This window comes from Oryzias melastigma, linkage group LG1 (genome assembly GCF_002922805.2).
Source record: "Oryzias melastigma strain HK-1 linkage group LG1, ASM292280v2, whole genome shotgun sequence".
Taxonomy (NCBI): Eukaryota; Metazoa; Chordata; class Actinopteri; order Beloniformes; family Adrianichthyidae; genus Oryzias; species Oryzias melastigma.
Genome location: NC_050512.1, coordinates 17,972,970 through 17,990,949, shown reverse-complemented (window position 1 = coordinate 17,990,949; position 17,980 = coordinate 17,972,970). Strand labels below are relative to the sequence as shown.

At 37.6% G+C, this 17,980-nt stretch overlaps 4 protein-coding genes and 1 non-coding gene across 8 annotated transcripts in view; 3 read left to right on the top strand and 2 right to left on the bottom strand.

Annotated features, from left to right (window-relative positions):
- Nucleotides 1–805: 805 nt before the first annotated feature.
- sparcl1 (SPARC-like 1) lies at nucleotides 806–7,619 on the bottom strand. The gene is made up of 11 exons (XM_024289307.2): nucleotides 7,399–7,619; nucleotides 6,525–6,584; nucleotides 6,374–6,433; nucleotides 5,333–6,262; nucleotides 4,591–4,699; nucleotides 3,830–3,951; nucleotides 3,633–3,753; nucleotides 3,414–3,550; nucleotides 2,448–2,596; nucleotides 1,841–1,989; nucleotides 806–1,186 (listed from the first exon to the last, which is right to left on the bottom strand). The coding sequence occupies exons 1-11, from the start codon at nucleotides 7,522–7,524 to the stop codon at nucleotides 1,158–1,160; spliced, it is 1,992 nt and encodes a 663-aa protein (XP_024145075.2). The 5' UTR covers nucleotides 7,525–7,619; the 3' UTR covers nucleotides 806–1,157.
- A 2,900-nt stretch (nucleotides 7,620–10,519) lies between these two features.
- scpp1 (secretory calcium-binding phosphoprotein 1) lies at nucleotides 10,520–13,659 on the top strand. Of its 2 annotated transcripts, none has more exons than XM_024290065.2 (9): nucleotides 10,520–10,865; nucleotides 11,174–11,228; nucleotides 11,433–11,477; nucleotides 11,784–11,834; nucleotides 11,960–11,986; nucleotides 12,076–12,117; nucleotides 12,219–12,260; nucleotides 12,812–12,874; nucleotides 12,958–13,659. In XM_024290065.2, exons 2-9 carry the CDS (start codon nucleotides 11,175–11,177, stop codon nucleotides 13,435–13,437), a joined length of 804 nt encoding a protein of 267 aa, XP_024145833.1. In that variant the 5' UTR covers nucleotides 10,520–10,865; nucleotide 11,174; the 3' UTR covers nucleotides 13,438–13,659. The 2 variants fall into 2 exon arrangements, with proteins under 2 accessions (XP_024145833.1, XP_024145832.1); XM_024290064.2 differs by having other exon boundaries at nucleotides 12,955–13,659.
- Nucleotides 13,660–13,782: 123 nt separating this feature from the next.
- On the top strand, nucleotides 13,783–13,856 carry trnai-aau. Its single transcript has one exon. It is a non-coding gene; the product is annotated as a tRNA-Ile (tRNA).
- A 184-nt stretch (nucleotides 13,857–14,040) lies between these two features.
- aptx (aprataxin) lies at nucleotides 14,041–17,056 on the bottom strand. Of its 2 annotated transcripts, none has more exons than XM_024289716.2 (7): nucleotides 16,527–17,056; nucleotides 16,293–16,339; nucleotides 15,931–16,206; nucleotides 15,738–15,797; nucleotides 15,422–15,648; nucleotides 14,685–14,788; nucleotides 14,041–14,607 (listed from the first exon to the last, which is right to left on the bottom strand). In XM_024289716.2, exons 1-7 carry the CDS (start codon nucleotides 16,729–16,731, stop codon nucleotides 14,453–14,455), a joined length of 1,074 nt encoding a protein of 357 aa, XP_024145484.1. In that variant the 5' UTR covers nucleotides 16,732–17,056; the 3' UTR covers nucleotides 14,041–14,452. The 2 variants fall into 2 exon arrangements, with proteins under 2 accessions (XP_024145484.1, XP_024145485.1); XM_024289717.2 differs by having other exon boundaries at nucleotides 16,594–17,056.
- Nucleotides 17,057–17,305: 249 nt separating this feature from the next.
- dnaja1 (DnaJ heat shock protein family (Hsp40) member A1) overlaps nucleotides 17,306–17,980 on the top strand; it is a 9,914-nt gene continuing 9,239 nt past the window's right edge. Inside the window, exon 1 of one of the 2 annotated variants that reach the window (XM_036212605.1) lies at nucleotides 17,306–17,447. The gene's annotated coding sequence lies outside the window, so the exon portion shown is untranslated. The remainder of the gene's footprint in view (nucleotides 17,448–17,980) is intronic. The other variant, XM_024289715.2, reaches the window with a different exon arrangement.

Sequence of the window (17,980 nt, the reverse complement as noted above, 5' to 3'; positions counted from 1 at the left end):
CCCCCTGGAACTTGCTGGTTCCCCAGCACAGCCACCGGGATCATCTGCATCTGGCCAGGGGTCGACGCGGCTTGCCGAGGGTCATTGTTCTGTGGCAGCATGGCAAACACCATCACAGGTCCCCCGGCAGGCTGTCCGGCCATCTGCCCCTGTAGATTCCCGTTGGCTCCACCTTGCTGGAGTGCCGTGAGGGGAATTAGCTGCTGCAGAGGAGCCTGGCCTCCGGGGTTTCCGACTGGCTGGATGAACAGCGACCCGCCGAGTTGGAGAAGGCGAGCAATGGTTTCGCCAATCAGAGGAGCCCCATTCTGAGCATTGACACCATTACCAGCAGCGGCTGCTCCTCCATTGTTTTTGGCGGCCGCCTTAGCAAGAGCCTCAGCACTGCCTGAGGACACACCGGCCTCTACCACAACGGCAAGAATCTGGAAAATAACCCACAGTGTGCAGTACATGTTTGAGCTTTGTGACAGCACACTGCCAACAGGTGATCTCCTGCTGCTTTCCTCACTTATATAGAAAACAGATGAGTCAGGGATCTCTCCAATCAGAACAGCAACAAGTCACAGAGTAATCTCTCTGACCGAGCTTGGAGATATTTTTTGCTTTGCAGCTTTACAGAGGCCCATTATTCAGTATGAAGTGGCAAACCAATACCGCACTTGAGTGACTTGCATTTTCAAACCTGTGGTTGCAGATGGCATTCATGTCATGTAGGCATTCAGAAACTAGTTCATGAATTATGTGTTACGTATTTTGAAACACATCCATCCACCATGCAAATAAAGACAAGCAGAAGCAAATCATCAGTACTAATACAGATGTGTTATTACACAGGCTTTTAACTTTAATTTCAGCTACAGTAAACAAGATCATGTCAGCGTTTAATGAAGCAGCACCGTTTTTGAATCACAAAAGTAGGAAGACTCAAGGAAACAAAATTAAACTAAACTAGTCATGAGATACAGGGTAATCCAACGATCCTACCAACTCAAGATCGGGTACAGATAACCAAGGTAATTGTCTAAGCTCAACCTAAACCACAAAAATAATCATTATTTGTATATCAGGAGGTACAGTCATGTATGTTGTGGAACGATAAGAGCCAGATGATTCAGCCAGCAGCTTCTACAAGTTCATGAGGGGAGCATCCATTCTTAGAAAAGTAAGTTGGGATCCATATCATCTGCAAAAAAAGATGAAAAAAAGAGAAAACCGTTTACATCAACATGTGAGGAAAAAAATGTTGATCCATTTACAGTCAAGCTTCAAGAACACAAATTTCCTGTTTTATCTAGTTTTGAGATGTCTGTTACTGTCAATAGAAGTCTCTTCTGTCAGTCATGTAAAAGTTAAAGACTGACTTTAACATTTTTTAACAGTCAATGACTGTTTTGCATCTAAAAGTAAAAATGTTAATTGTTTGATGATTACAGGTTCTCTTGAGCTTCATTCCTTTACAATCTCTAGCTCAAGGGTCTGCACCCTCAGGATCTGGAGCCACATTATCCCTCATTTTGTCTCTTTGGCATTAAAGAAAAATGTGAACAATTTAAATAGATAGTAGTTGTGTTAGGTAAGTTTTGTCCTTTATTCTTAGGTTTTCAAACTGAGGTTTTGTTACTGCTGCTAACATATATCAGAAGTCACTGAGAGCTTGCTGGATGTATTTATTCTGAAAGGAGCGTGTGTGTTGCTGTCAAAAGTAACATAACAGAAATATAACATTTTGTATATTTTTCGAGTGATGTGGGACTTTGTGGCTCTTTGGTTTAGGGGTCAAAGGTTGCAGACCCCTGCCCGATAGCGGCATCAGAAAATCCCACATTTTGCTCCTCACCATTTTTGATACCAAAGCAGGAAGTCCACTCTTTGAAGGAAACCTGCTTGTCTTTGTCAGCATCACATTTCTGGAAGAAGTGCGAGGTGCAGTGCTCCATTGGTACCAGCGGGACCCTGAGTGGTGCCAACTCAGAGTGGGTCAGAACCCTGCGGTGATCAGGCAGAAAAAGTAATCTGATTACTCTGACTACATTCCAAGAAAATTGTTGATCAAGATTGACATTGTAGGAATTATAAACAGTGGTTAAAATATATTTAAACATTTTTAGACTAATGTTTTACCACTGTCATTAAGGATGTTCTTTTATTTTTAATTCTGTTTAATATTACTATTTTCAAGTTAAGGATTTAAACACTTCTAAGATTTTAAAAGCTTTTAAAAATCTGTACCTTCCATATGTAAAAAAGCAAAGGCTTTAGATTATAACGTCTGCTGTGGTTCTTTAATTGGAAGTTGGTGACCCAGCTTTCCTAGATAAACAAGTATTTTGGTGTTTGAGCACTGGTGTCCAAGACCAACACTTTAGCAAACCTACAGCAGAGACGTTAAAAAAACACGAGGAAAAGAAATGTCAGCCTAAACACAGACAGATGATCAAATGTACCTGTCTGAAGGGTGCTGGTCCAGCTGAGCAAACTGCCAGTGGACAGGATAAATGTACATGTTGTAGTTCTTCTCAAAGTCCTGTGCAAGCAGCTGCACAGTGTGGTTACCGGGATGAAGGCGTCGCTCATTCTCAAAGATTTTCTTGACCTGGAAAGCAAGAGATGAGTTTGTTTTGAACCATTTTAGGTTGTAAATCAAGCAGAATTTACACAAACTTGGAAATTGAAAAACGTTTTCTGTATTTTTATTACAGTATTTTTTTTCTTTTATTGAAAAAAAATTCAAGAGTTTTTTTTATTATGTATTTTTGTAGGGATTTATAAAAAAAAAGCACAAGATAATTTTTGAAATACAAAAAAATGTGGTTTCTCTTTCAGAAAACAACATTTATGAATAAAACATTTACCTAAAATAACAAAATTGTTCAAAATAAACTGAATATTGCTTTCCTTTTTCGACACATTGAACGTTAAGGTATGTAAATCTTGGTATTGTGTTTTTTGTTGAAAGCCACCTTGTACATTTTAAGCAAATTGCAATCATGAAAAAAGGTGATGTTGAGTTTCATTGTCATTTGTACAAATGGGCATAAATTATCTTGTATATTAAATCTTATACGTAAAAATTCTTTACACGGATAGATGTCAAAAATGGAACTAATGTAAAATTTACAAAGTAACTTAGTCAAATCAGTTTGGATTTCTTATTTTAACTTTTTAAAGGTTTAGTCAATAAAATCCACTTAGTAGGATTAGGACATGATTAGGTCATTTTTTGTGGACTCAAATCAAATTAACTGATGCCTCATTTCATTCTTTTATTGCAAAAATCTGTTTTAATTTTATATTTTCAGATTTATTTGGTGAAAATATCTACTTACAAGAAACGAACAGACAGAAAAAGTGTGCTGGATTTCATTTCTTTTTTTTTTAAATAAAGAAATAAATTGTTTCATGAGTCTTACTTTGAAACGCTGTTTTGGGGTGAGGTAACCAGGTGACATGGAGTCAAGCTCATACAACTGCAGAAGCACGTTTTTCAGCCAGTCCCTCATTCTTAGAGGAAACTGGGAAAGTTCATTGTCCAAACATGGAGGTATCACTGAGGGACAGCAGGACAAACAGTCAGAGCAGTGTGAAAGGCCATTCCTGAACCGTGGGTTAAGTCAGTGAAACAATCTCACGTTTGCATGGACCACTGTAGTCCAAATGGAGCCTGTGGCCCGTCTTTGTCCCATCCAAGTTACACTTTGTAGCAAAGAGATGACATGACGTATCGTAAGTTCTGTTGTCTGTCCCACAAACCTGAAAAGAGGGATGTAGATCAGATTTATGAGCACAAATCGGAAGTTCAGTCAGTGGTGATTTTCTAAATACTCACATTATCAAATTCATTTGTGCTGGATGGACATTCTGACGGTTCTTGACAGGCACAACGGGGCTTATTGTCTGCATCAAGCTTACATGTTTTCCCACGCTTGCAACGGAAATTGTAGCATGGATCTAAAATAAAAATAAAGAAGGCTATCTCTGACACATCACCACATTAGAAAAAAAAAGTGTTTTCTTCACTGGTTTGGTTTTATTCCCCTGAGTAACCATGACTTATGAACGCTCCACATCATCTTCCACATTCCTCTGCTGGAGCGGTTAAATTCAGCTTGATCTCCCTTATTCACTCCTTAAGCCGGCAGAGCTGTGTTTTGGTAGTGACTGTAAAGCAAAGCAGGCAGTATTCATGTGGAAGTTTTAACAAAATGACCCCGTCAGCAAATTCCCTTGTGGGACTGTTGGGATAGTGTATTAGTGGTCAAAACTGCTGACCGGACTCTATTGAAGAACCTTCTATTATTACATACAAGACCCAAAGGAACAACCAGAAATACAATGATGCTATTAAAGCTGAGGTTTTCTATAGTATTTGAAACTGTTGCTTAGCTAATATGGATAAGTTCTGGCTTTTTATATATTTACAATGGTATAAATTGGTACAAAAGGCCACAGAAATTCATGTCATACATTTGTATTGTTATTCTTAAGAGGATCTCATAATCCTAACCCTTATTTGTATTATTTTTCTTAATTTTTAATAAAAAAACTTCCAAATTTGCATGCAGTTTCAAATCAACCTTAGACACTAACCAGTAAGGCTTTCTTCAACATGAATGTCTCCAGCGAAAGATTTCTTTGAATCAGGGTGCAGGTTCACCGAAGATCTTATCTGCACTGGATTCAGTCCCACCAAAGGACCCTGGAGAAGAAAAAAAGGGGGTTTCAGAGGCAAAAAAATATGATTAGAATAAATGCTTTCATTACAGGGTTGTACGATGTCACAATGGTTTGGACCTCATAGTAAGAAGGCCCCCCGTTCAAGTTTGGGGACCTGAAACAGAACCACCAATGGGGACCTTTCTGTGTGGAGTTTGCATGCTCTCCCCCACACATCTGGGGGTTTTCTCCGATTTCCTCCCACCATCCAAAAACATGCTCCACAGGTTAATTGGTTACTCTAACTTGTCCATGGGTGTGTGATTGTGGCTCTACAACAGACTGGCAACCTCTCCTGAGTGCACCCTAACTTTGCCCATGAGTTGCCAGGGTTAGGCTCCAGCACCCCCGTGACCCCAAAAGGAACAAAACAGGTTTAGAAAATAGATGGAAGGATTTCCTTATATTGTGTTACATTTAATTGACTTTGGATGCCAGCAACTCCTTAGTTTTTCCATAGTCTTCATTAAAGACCCAGTCAAAAACAGCTTGACTCTTGTACTTTGTAAAATACATTCTTTGTTCTAAGTTCACCTGTCTTTAGCTAAACAAAGCGAGAATTCACTCAACAAGGAAATATCAGGTTCAGGAAAAGATGGATGGATTAAATATTTACCCATTTTTCTGCCCGTCTCCGCTTTGCTTTGTTAGGTCCACCTCTGGTTCCTGGTTCCCGAGACTCCTGTGGATCCTGTTGGCTCTGTGCTTGCTCAGGACGCCCCTCATCCCTCTGTGGAGAGTTCTTTCTTGCTCGCTGTTTTCTCCTTTCCATCCTTGTCTTTGCCTTGGTTTGAACTTTGCTGTCATCCTTAACTGCCTCTTCCTCTTTTCCAGGGTCCACGTTTGATTCAGGTTCTGCATGACTGGGGGTCTTTTCTTCAGATTTGGCTGATACTGTAGTGTCATCCTTACGCGCCTCCTTACTGGGGGATTGCATGTCTTGTTGGAACTCTGCCTCATTATTTTTTTTATTCTGATCATCGGATGCATCTTCTTTTGAACTGGACTGGATTTCATGAGCAGAGGTGGTCACTTCCGTTGATACAGATTGCAGAGGTTGGACTACTCCACTGTCAGCAGCATAATCAAGATCCGCTATAATCTCTGATTCTGTGCTGCTCTCTGTTTCCTCTGGTGAGGTCACTGTCTCCTCTCCACCAGCAGGATTTTCCACTATTTCCTCAAGGAGCATCTTCTTGACCTCCTCTTCCTTTTTGACCTCCTCTTCATCCTCTGTGCTTTCCGCTAAGATTTTCTCCTCACCTTCACCCCTCAGTGCCTTGCCAGCCTCTGCCTCCTCATCCTCTAACTCTTTCACTTCTGCATCTTCCTCTTCTTTGGCCTCTTTCTTCAGGAGGTCAACCAGTTCCTCCTCGCTCATCAGAACTGCACTGCTCTGGTCTCTCTTTTCCTTTGCTTCCTTGATCTTCTTTGCGCTGGTGTTACTGTCTGAGCTTGGTTCATCTTCCTTCTCCATGCTGCTGACGTCAAAGGGGACTGAGGTGGGGGACACCTGTGGGTTATTACCTTCCTCTGTGATCCCATCCTTAATCAGGAGAAGATTAATTTAATCACATGAAATTTTCCTTCTGTTTTGGTACCAAATATTTCCCATAATGTTTTAAGAGAACATTGTTTGGTTAATATTTTTCCGTACCTTTTCCCTGATTGAAGTCTTTTGCAATACCCTGTGTTTTCCATGATGTTTGCCCTTCACCTAAAACACAAAACAGCAATAAATAAAAAAATATATATAAAGTCAAAAACCTTTTGTTTTTGCAGATTTCATTGTCAATATTGATACTCACAGATAGGGCAAAGGTTGCTACCAGGAAGCAAATGAACACCAAGCAGGCCCTCATACCTGCCTATACAGAAATACAGATAGCATTATTATCATTATTAGTTTAAATATATGAAATTTAAAGCCAAAAAGAGGGATATAATCATTATAAAGCTAGAGATATGATAGTAGCTTGTTGCCAGGGTTAAAAACCTCAGACATGTGTCCCTCTCTGAAAAGTCACAATAAGGCCTAAAGTCAACAACTGAAGTTACCAGACTGGAAAAAGTTGGCTATGTCCACAAACGTGTTGCTTCTCTGGACAAAAACAATACAGACGGTGGTGTTTTGTCCAGCAGAATATTTGCTACAAAAATATTGCAAATTTTGTATTTTATTAGCATATGGATGCAAAATTTACCTGAAAGTGTTGATCAGACATACATCGTTTTGTAAAATGCTGGTACTATTAAAAAGTATGAATATCATCTGAAATGCATGTTTTTATTTCTTCTTAATTTTTAATAATAAAAATGACATTTTTGGATTCTTAAGTTGGTTCTGAAAATATAAGATCAAGTTTGACTATAAAAATGCAAATCTGGAACAAATATATATGATCATAAACAGTCTATGAGCTACAACATAATACAGAACAAAAAAATATTTACTGCAGCGACCCCTGAAGAGAATAATCCAAAAGACAAAGAAGTAGAAAATAAATATCAAACCAAAACTACCTTATATAAATATATATATATTTTAAGAGCAGGTTTATAGACTGCTGTGTCTCTCAGACTTTTTTGTGCGATCAAAGCACAAAAAAGCAGAAAGGTAAAAAAAATAAAATGAAAAACGTATCACAAAACATTTGAAAAGTCTCATTAGTTATTCTTTACCTGAAGTTGGTTGTCACAAAAAACAAAAGGAGGATTCCTTACAAACACTGATGCCGGCCGATGTTGTACTTGTGAAGATGTGCTTTTGTATTCAAGCCAGGACACACACTCCACACAAACTGGCATGCAGAACACATGGGGTCTGCAATGTCAATGCTGGCTTTGGGAGGGTCTTCGGGGGGTGAGGTGTAGACATGGGGACCCATGCTAAACTCCTCTTGGTTTAAATTTATTTTTGTTCATTTAATTGAGTTCAGCTCAATTAAATTCAAATCAATAAATTCTTATTTATAGATACAATTTACAATTTTATTGCATAAAACAAATGGAAAAGGAAAATATAGAAACAAGGAATATTCCCTAAATTCACAAAATACTTTACAATCAACATTATAATTTTTGCTTTTTAAATATATTAAAACTACTTGGGTAGCTAAACCTTGCCTGTCCAAACAAAGCAGTGAAAAACTGCACAGTAACGACCATTAGATGTCACTCTATCCAATGGAGTAATAACAGTCATTACTTTGTCTAAGATACTGGAGTGTCATTTTAGAACTAGATTTTGTCTTTAATGCAACATAATATAAAACAGATTTTTTTTCTCTGTTATAAATATTATTTTGTCTTAAATTATGTTGTTCCAGTTTATCATGATCTCCATGAACATTTTGTTAACTTGTCTGTCATTGGCCTCTGGGTTAGATTGTGACTGCTGGCTGCTTTCGTCTCTATCACTGCCTGGTAAATCCCCCACCACAGAAGTTATCTAGATACATTTAGAACAGAATGGCTTTTTGCTTCAGACTAAATAGGCTTTGGTTTAGTCGTTGATGGACAAAAGAAAACTCCTGAAAAAGTGCAGACTGACCATCTCAACTGCGGTTTGTGGCTTTCTGCAGTAGAATAAATAAAGGTTCTGAAAATTATGCTTCTAATCAGCCAAGCTTAAAACAAAAAACTTTCAGTTTAAAAGCGCTTGTCATGGAGACAGCATTTATGGTGAGAGAGTAAAGTTACATCAGCATCTGTGATGACTTCAGTTTTCTCTAAACAAAAACACATTTGACCCACAGAAAACCTTTGCGCGACCTCTTCTGCCATTTGACTTTTTTGAATCGATTTGATGTTTGGTTTCTTTCAATTAAAAAAGCAAATACAATTTAAAAAGTATAAAACCACAGATTAAACTTATGTCAGACACACTAACTACAAAGATGTTTGATGTTGTATCTTCTTGACTACAATCACTCATCAGGGGCAGACTATTAGGCAAAGATAGGCAATTGCCTGGGGCAATGAGCTAAACACTTAAAGTGTCCAAGATCAATTTTACAATTTTTATTTAGCTCTGTCACAACAGAAATCAATTAGATTGATCATGTAAATGTGTTTTGTCCTCAGTTTCCCAGATTCTGTGATTTTGCAAGTAAAATTTGTTCTGGGTGGGTGAACATAAATTTGGGGCGGGAACCTTTAATTCCAAAACACTTTAACCAGGAATGTCTGATCAGTTCATGTCTGATCACCCAGCAGCACTGCACGCTCCTGGACACCGCAGTCTGCTGACTGAGGTGGTGCAATGATGCTTTTCAGCACCTGGATCCAGAGTTCATGGACAGAAATGGTGACCGTTTCCCAAGCCAACAATCAGTGATGAAGAGTAGTCAAATGCTCTTTAGGGTGCAGTGTACAGAGAACCCTTGTGCTACCCTCTCAACAGTACAGTGTGGCCAACACAAAGCAACTCTCCCTTTATAATCTGTGACACGCCCTGTTGTCAATCAGGACAATTACCCTACCTGAGTAGCAGGTGCACTCAAATCATCTTGCTACACAGGGAAAAACAAAGGTTAATCAACAGCTGCAAAGGACCCCATTTTATTTTAACCTGGGGCCCCCAAACTGCTAATTCCACCTCTGCTCGTAATCATAAATAGAAGTATTTGCATACAGTACACACACAAGTCACATTGTTTTATTAAATATAATTATTCTCAAATAGAGTTTGATTTGTGGCTTTAAAGGGAGTGAAAAGAAAAAAAAACATATATTATCCCACTTATATTGCAAAACCTTACTAATCATTTAACTTAAATCTCAGGATATAAGAACAGGATTGTGATATTTTTTAAGATCAATGCCATTCATTCATTCATTTGAAGAGGTAAAAAAATGATTTTGTCTCAAGTGTTAACTGAAAAAATGAACCAATCCATCCAAGTTCATTCGTGTTCTTTGACTATTTTCTGTTTTTTTACAGAGCCGTGTGTGTATCCTCTTAGGGATTCAAGGTTTGACCTGGGATCCATGTTTCCACACTCTTGTGTTTGTGACATTTAACGTAGACGTTTACAGAAACAGAAAGGAAAATTCCTCACCAAAATAAAAATAAAAAAATTTGTCTGGTGTCTGGCTGAAGGGTTCAGTGTAAAGTTAAGACTTGAGTCACTTCGGGGTGAATGTGCAGACACAGTGTTCCACAGCCAACATCCATCATCCTTCCCTTTACTCCTCCCATGTGGTTTTTGGTGGATACCTCTGGACTGGCGAACATCCAGACTAATTACAAGTTTGTTCTGCTCGGTAGAGATCCAGCGTGGGATTAAACAAGAAAAACTGTCATCTTATTTTGGGCCTGACCAAATAAGGATATCCAGGAAGTAATCCCAAGCATCAGGGAGGGAAACTGGAAGTCTTCAGTTAGGATCTTTTTACTGTATATGGTTTTTCCTTCACTGGAAGTGAGGCTTATTTTCAATAACAACTTCATTGCTAAACACTAATGAGTCTGCAGAGATTTTAGTATCATCTCAATAAACTTTGCATTATAATCAAAGGGAAGTTCCCACAAGTGCAGTATTGGTTTTTTAGCAAGAATAACGTCTGTTTTTTTAATTTAAAGAAATTTATTGCGTTTGTATACTCTGCAGATTATTTTTTAATGATGCTTAACAGAAATAAAAATGTCTAATTGCAAACTTTACCCAAAACAGGCATGCGCTTTTCTTGACCTGAGTATCTCTCGTTTTCTCTCCGAGTGGGTGAGTTTGTTTTTTCAGGAGGCCACAAACCCTATGGTTTAGCAGGCGAAGCTATGTTTCCCCTAAGGCTTGAGAGGGGTGGAGAAAATATATGTGAGAGTGAATGGAACTGTGGGTGTTTGTGTGTGTGCCTACAATCATCGTCGTGCCAGTGTCAGTTTGTTTAAAGCCGAGTTTCAGGGGAAAAATACACCTTCATGAGTTGGCAGGAGACACACATCCGGAGGAAATGATGCAATTATCTTAGCTGAGGTCACTTGCGCATGTATATATAGATATATTTATACCTATATATACATATGTACACTGGGATATCGTGCAGCATTGCTCTTCCACTGCTTCAACAGTTTGGATTCTAGTTTGGTGCTGTGCCACATCAGGAGATTTCATCAAGAGAAGCTGTGATACTTCAAGAGAAACAAGGTAACTGATCCTGCATTTGTGCAAATCGTATGTTTTATTTCATTTATATTAAAATTTACACTGATTTAATTATGTTAAATGCTTATTTGTGAACAAATTTAGTCTGCTAGTTAACAGTTGTGCTGTATCTAACATCCAAACAGAAGTAACACTTTGTTTTCTCATGTTTTATCCTACATGACTACATGATGGGATTCAGAACATCGTCTAAAGCTGCAAAATTGTTGCATTTTTGTTCATGTTTTTATTTTATTTTTAGCATTTTATTTTATTAACAGATCTGGAATAATCTGTTATTTGTGTTACAGAATGAAGACTGTCATTGTAACAATTTGCCTGATTGGATCAGTTTTTGCAAACCCAGTAAGTACAAGTCATTGATTTATAACACTGCAGTTCAAATGCTTTGTAATTTAATAAAAGCAAATAGGATGAATATTTGCCAAATATTAATGTACAATGTGTATTTTGTTTGTTATTGTACATACTTTTTGAAATATCATATACAACTAGTTAAAATGATCATAGATCTCATTGTGTTCACACTTTTTCTGTTCTTTCTGACAGATTTTACACAACGTGTTGGTTTCAAATGAGCAGGATTCCAATTCAGTAAGTGCAATTACATTTTATATATAAAAAAAATCATCTTCCATTCATGTATTAGTTATACCATTACCAATGCAGCTATATTATTTAAATAGAGTCACCAAAAAAAGTAAAAAAAAATGGGTGTGGAATAAACCTCAAAACCTCTCCTAGACTATTGTTTGCCATACTGTATGTCTGTCTGCACAAGTATGTGGAGCAAGTACATTCACCCAAGCCAGACTTGACATAAATGCTTTAAATGAATGTTATGGGTATAATTAAACCCACTGCGCTGTGTGCTTAATTTGTTTTTTTTTTCTTTTCCAGACGGAAAGTCTGTCTGTTTCACAATCTTCTGAAAACACTTCAGAACTTCAGGTAATTTCACTGAGGAATCTTGTGTATCTCAGCACATTAAGAAACACATTTTGTTCTAACTTGTAATTCCCTTTGTACTGATGTTTAACAATTATGGGCAACTGATTCCTGCCTTTATGTTTCAGAGCTCTGAGGAAGTTGCCTCTACAAACGTAAGTTAAAAGCTATAAACTGCTGTCTAAAAATTAAGAAAAGTGCAACTCTAATCTTTTATTTGTTTTTTTATATTTTTTTCATGTAGAGTACAGAGTCTGAATCATCAGAGTCTGCTTCAGAAGACAAGGTGGGATATATGAATACTGACCGTTGTACTGCAATAATGTTGTTTATGTGTGATATTTATGCTTCATGTTAAAGTCTTTTTCTTTCTGTGAAAACAAATAGACCTCAGAAGAGAGTGACAGCGAGTCAGATGAGGTAATTGAGGTAAGATAAATTCATTTACAACAGCATTTTTTAAGGGGAATTCAAATTAAAGACCCACTCAAATGAAAATCACGTTTTTGGTGTTTTTTTAACATACTCTTGTAGCATATTTCTCATGATGGAGGACAAATATAAAATAATATAAGGTTAAAACTGTATTTAAAGATTAAAACTCATGATGGATCAGGTGCTGATGACAAATATACATCTTCATTTTCCTTTTCTTACCTGGTATCTGGCTCGAAACTCTACTGCTGGATAGCTCCGATATTTTAGTTTTACCACTAATGTTAGCTTGGGGTTGTGAGCTGGAAGCTAGTGGGAGAGAATGTAAACAAAGGAATGATGGCATATCTGCAGAGGCTTACTTTCATGCCAACAGTCGTGCCCACAGTTTAGGGGACGATTTCTAATACATTTTTGCACAAACTTTGTCCTAGCAAACAACAGGGGTCTTTTTATTTTGTCTAAAAACAGCATAATAATGATTAAAACACTATAGGAATGCCTTATTGTTCCTTTGGCTCATATGCTTCAAAACTTTTGCACAGATTGACCCTATGCTTGAAACTGAAGATAACAGCATGGGCAGCGAGGAGAACGTCCGCAAAGTGGTGAGTTGGTGCACACACTTTGACCAGTGGCCTGCTATAGCCGTAGCTATCTCTAACTAATGCTGTTTGTTTCCCTGCAGCAGAGTTGGGTAAAGGCGTTTTCCAGTGTTGGCCATGTCTTGAGCGCTGAGGACAACACCAGCAGGGAGGTCGAAGGTCATTTAGAAGATGCAAGCAAGGAGCTGACTCACATCTCTTTGACTGCTGACAGTCGTGCAAACCTCCCCCTGCTGCATAAACGCATAGACGGCATTGACAGCAGCAGCAGCGACAGTACAGATCTTGCAGCTGCTTCCAGCAACAGCACTGAGAGCAACAGCAGTGAAAGCCAGGAGAGCGATGAGACCAGCGACAGCAGTGATGCCAGCGAGAGTTCAAAGGAAAGCGACGAAAGCGACAGCGCAGAGTCTGAGCAGGTCAAAGCCAAAGACTGTGTGAATGGTACACAGAGCTGTGAAAGTGAAGAGTACTTCCTCCAGAGCGTAGGAGATGATGCCCACTTCTCTGTTCACGGTCTGATGATGCCAGATGAGGAAAACAGAGAGTTAAGTCTGAGGAGATGATTGGTTGTCTGGCTTTATCATTTTTCTTTGTGAACATTTTTATTTTCTAAACCTCAACATTAAGTGGGGCAGCTTTTTTTAATCACATCTAAACAACAGCAATTTTTGCTTCATACAACATTGAGTAATTAATTCTTAAGTGAGATGATTGCTATTGTAAAATAAATAAAGTATTTTCTTTGTTGTATTAAAACTGTGTTTTAAAATATATAACAAAGCTGGCATGTTGTTAATAGTTGTTTTTTTTAATAAGATATGTATGCAACTTTGCACAAATCCAATAAACTACAGTACATGTACTATCTTGTAGAATGAAATTTCTATATGTCTCCCTAGGTGTGCAACGGCCGGTTAGCTCAGTTGGTTAGAGCGTGGTGCTAATAACGCCAAGGTCGCGGGTTCGATCCCCGTACGGGCCACTAGCCTTTTTTTCATCAATTCAGCTGGTAAATTCTGTTTAGTCATTAATTCTGCTAATTTCAATAAAAACTTTCCTAAAACCATACTTTTTACAAAATACACTTCACTAATCCTGTTCTCATGATATAGTCATTTGTAAGATTGAACACTAGAGGGCGACAGACTTATACCATTGACACGTCCTCTGGTTGCACTTTAATTTATTCCCTAAATGAATTCACGAATTTATCCACTCATTTATTATGTGCTGTAAAACACTTTAAAGAGTACTTCAAGCTCAAAATTGTTGTTTGTACAAACAAAAACAAGAAAAATGTGTCAGAACAAACACTGAACAAAGTAATAAACGTCAAAAAAAAAAAAGAAAAACAAGGCAAAAATAAAACTTTGCGCTTAGATAACTATTATTGCAACATGTTTTTCCAGGAAACTTTTAGCCTCAAGAATGTTCTGACACGTGATGGATAATAAGTATTTTCAAAGAAGATTTTGACTTGAAACTCCAACTTATAAAAACCCAGAAAAATAATTGCTTGGCTTTGAAATTTCTAGAAATAACTTTGACCAAAACAGGTCAGACTAAAAAGTCCCCATTTTATTTGGAGAAGTGTCGCTTCAGATGCTCTTTCAGGGCAGGAATGGTCGGACACTCTTTGTGACACACATGACAGCGGAGAGGCAATTTCAACAGCTCGCTGGTCCCATCCTTCACAGAGACGCTCCCATCATTTTCAAGCATCTGAATGACATCTTAAAAAGAAAACATTGTTTTATATTACTCGCAGTATAAAAAAATAAATTATACTTTAACAAAAGTCTCCTCTTACTTTCAGAATCTATAAAGTAGTCCGTTGTAAAGGAATTCCAATGCTTCTTGTTCTTCAAACAAGGAGAGTCAAAGTCTTGACTGATCACATGGAGGTGGATGTGACTGAAAAGAGTGTAAACAAAATGGTTCATTAGTGCAGCAGTCATGTAAAATTCAATTAAAATATTAATCTGATAGTTCAATGCGCCTAAAAAAAAAAAAGCATGATGGTGGATTTTTAGGCTTCCTTCAAGCTATAAACAACAAAAGTAAAGACATTTAAATTCATAGTATTTTTGTTTATTCAGATAGACATGTTTCAGAAGAAGCTCTTAAGGGGAAAAATCCAACTCTGACCTACTGTGATGCACTAAACACCAAAATGAGGAGAAAAAAATGTGCATTCATTAGGAATGGCACAATTCTTGTTTTAAAACCAAACCATTTTGAGGGCATTGAACCGAAAGGGATGAAGAACCGTTGCATCCCCACGTTTATGTTGAAAGTGTAAAACACAAAGGTTTGTGCTAAAGTCAACTGAAAGGTTTTTCTTTATTGTTACTGGCTTTTTAGCAAACTAAAAACAATGATTTGTATACATTTTTAGCTTTTTGCTGTTTTGTAATACAAAAATTATTTATTAACCTGAAACAAAACTGACCAAAAAACTTGAAGTTTTAAATGAATTGTGGGGAAAGTGAATTGAATAAGATACTTTAAGAAGAATGGCACAATATACATGTAATAATGACTTACCTCATACTTGGGATGGCGTGATAACCGGTCCGGAAGCTTAGTGAGTTGGTTTCGGGGCACTGCTGAATCATGCGGTCAGCCACTTTCTGCATGTGTTTCAGCAGATCGCAGTGTTCCCCACTCAAAGCCTTCAGGCTGGGAATCGACTGCCATGGAAGAACCAGCCAGTGATAACGAGCTTTGGGGTATTTGTCTTTGATCACCACAACTTTATCGTCCTTGTACACCTTCGAATAGATGAATTAAACAGAAACAAAACTCTTCAAAACCCATTCGGACATACGTTTATCTTTATGTATTATTGTGTTACAGCTACCTGCATTTTGGGGTCTTGCATTGAAGTTTTCAGGCCCTGACTCCAATGCCCAGAATTTCCCTGCAAAGGATGTCAGTTCATGTGAATCATAAGAATAAACATTTAAATAAAACTTTTAAGGTGGTTTTTACAACAAAAAATGCATAATTAGGAATTAATCAAATATTGTTGATTTTTTTTTATCTCTTCTTACACTAGTTTTTGTAGCTTCTCCAGGACTGACAGTAGTTACTTTTTCTGTGAGTTTTGCAGCTTTCATGTTAGGAGCCTCGCTTTGGCTTCCTCCATCTATTTCGACTTGCTGGGGTATTTTTTTAATGGCACCTTGGCTCCCAGTGATATCTTCTTTAAATTGTACAGTGTATGGATAAAGACTGTTGACCACCAGCAGCTGTTCTCCAGGCTTCATTTTGACCTCGTTGCCTTTACCCACCACCACGGAGCCTATGGAGGTGGGGTTTAACCCCAGCTAAGCAGGAAAAAGACATCCAAATGAATAAAAGTAATACACATATGTATTTTGTAATTATATCACTGATCATTGTTGCGTCTTACCTGTTTCACTTTGACATAACCTTTGTTGCATTCAGCTTTCAGTTCAACTGATGGGAAAGTTGGGAACATTTGTTAATACAAACATCTATGACAACTAATGCTATTTATTAATATAAAAACACAATTTGAAAAAAATTCCTGTAGTAATTTTAAATATAATAACCACTAAAACCATCACATGGATTATTTTTCCTCCACTTCTCACTGAACTTACAGAGAATATCGTGTGTTTACCGTCTATAGATTGTTTTGTTTTGTGTTGAGTGGCTGCTCTCTCTGCTGCAGTCGGCTGAAATGTTACCTTGGTGTCTGGAACACTTTTTGTCTTTGATAGTCGTTTCTGGGCCTCGACCCACAACAACTGTCTGTAAATGAGGCAGCTGGATGGGTTTGTGTTTGCCCTCTTCGCTAATAAGCCAGCAAATGGGCATTGTTTCATCTCGTTGCTCCTTTTTCGCCTTAATATGTGGCAGTGCGACGTTGCAGCACACGCTTCTCTGTTTATTTGTTAAACTTGTCGCGGAGTGATGACGTAAGATGAGGGGGCGACTGAGTGATAATGGTGTGGTGAAGAGTTTTGTTCATTCACTGCAGTTTTTTGTATGATTTGGATTTTTTATTGTAAATTAAAACTACATGGTGTTATACAACTCTTGATACGAATAGTTGGTTTGTTAAAGATGATAAATATGTGCGTGTGCAGGATAATATACGTGCGCATTCGAATTAAATGTAAAAACAACAATAACAACAACAACAAAAAACAGTAGTTTAAAAAAAATTCCCCACAGTCTTATTGGTTATATTATAATAGAATTTAATTTAACAAATAATTTCTTCAGGTTGATCAAAAACATTTTGCCACGTTTATTTATTTATTTACTTTTTATTTATTATTATTTATTTTATTTTTAAGTGGAAGTCGTTTTTTTTTTTTTTTCTTAAACAGAAATAAATAAATAGAATAAAAATTCGAAAGCATTTGCATTAGTCGGGTTTGGCTGCCGATGCGCGCTCCCGCGAGGTTGATTTCTGCGCGCGAACAAAACTCGACGCCACACCAGCATTCGGCTGAAAGAGGGCTCGTGGAAGATTCTGGAAGAGCCGCTGTGAGCTGCAGTCTTGTGAGGGTGCTAAGCGTTGTCTTCATATAAGGTTGGAAAACCACAATTCTCGAAACACTTGTTATTAACAGCAGCTCACACGTAATTTGTTGTCTTAAAAAACTGTCAAAAAAACACCATGTTTATGGTTAAGTGTTGGACGAGATGAGTAGCTAAATTAGCTACATAAAGGCCGAATCATTGTGCCCCTCTACGCAGAGAAATGTAACTTTAACCATAGATTATGTAAGAGTAATAAACCGAAGACCAATGCTAGTGGACATGAGAATTATTTTACATTTTCGATGTTTCCCTAAATCCTTAAAATAAGCTTTCGGCTATAATATTGACACAATGTACAGGCTCTAAGAGATTAAACCTGTTTGCTGCTCCTCAGGTAAAACTGACTCCTTTGTCGAAGCAAAAACTCTTTTTTAAGTCAGCATTGTTTGTTTGTTTAGCTGGAACAATCTGTCCTCACAGCTACCGTCACTGTTTTCTTGCATAAACAACAGAAACGACGAAAAATCAGCTAAAAACTCCCATCATGCTTGTTTTCATGCTTAGAAAAATGATCAGGTCTGA

Excerpts from the sequence above, each read along its gene's own strand:
- sparcl1 (XM_024289307.2), bottom strand. The coding sequence starts at position 7,524 with ATGCCAGTTTGTGTGGAGTGTGTGTCCTGGCTTGAATACAAAAGCACA. Across the intron at positions 3,551-3,632 it reads CTACAGTGGTCCATGCAAAC|TGATACCTCCATGTTTGGAC; the intron begins GTGAGATTGTTT and ends GCTGTCCCTCAG. Across the intron at positions 1,187-1,840 it reads CTGCTTTGGTATCAAAAATG|ATGATATGGATCCCAACTTA; the intron begins GTGAGGAGCAAA and ends CTTTTTTTGCAG.
- scpp1 (XM_024290064.2), top strand. The coding sequence starts at position 11,175 with ATGAAGACTGTCATTGTAACAATTTGCCTGATTGGATCAGTTTTTGCA. Across the intron at positions 11,478-11,783 it reads ATGAGCAGGATTCCAATTCA|ACGGAAAGTCTGTCTGTTTC; the intron begins GTAAGTGCAATT and ends TTTCTTTTCCAG. Across the intron at positions 12,875-12,954 it reads AGGAGAACGTCCGCAAAGTG|CAGAGTTGGGTAAAGGCGTT; the intron begins GTGAGTTGGTGC and ends GTTTCCCTGCAG.
- aptx (XM_024289716.2), bottom strand. The coding sequence starts at position 16,731 with ATGAAACAATGCCCATTTGCTGGCTTATTAGCGAAGAGGGCAAACACA. Across the intron at positions 16,207-16,292 it reads GTTATGTCAAAGTGAAACAG|CTGGGGTTAAACCCCACCTC; the intron begins GTAAGACGCAAC and ends TTTCCTGCTTAG. Across the intron at positions 14,608-14,684 it reads CTACTTTATAGATTCTGAAA|ATGTCATTCAGATGCTTGAA; the intron begins GTAAGAGGAGAC and ends TTTCTTTTTAAG.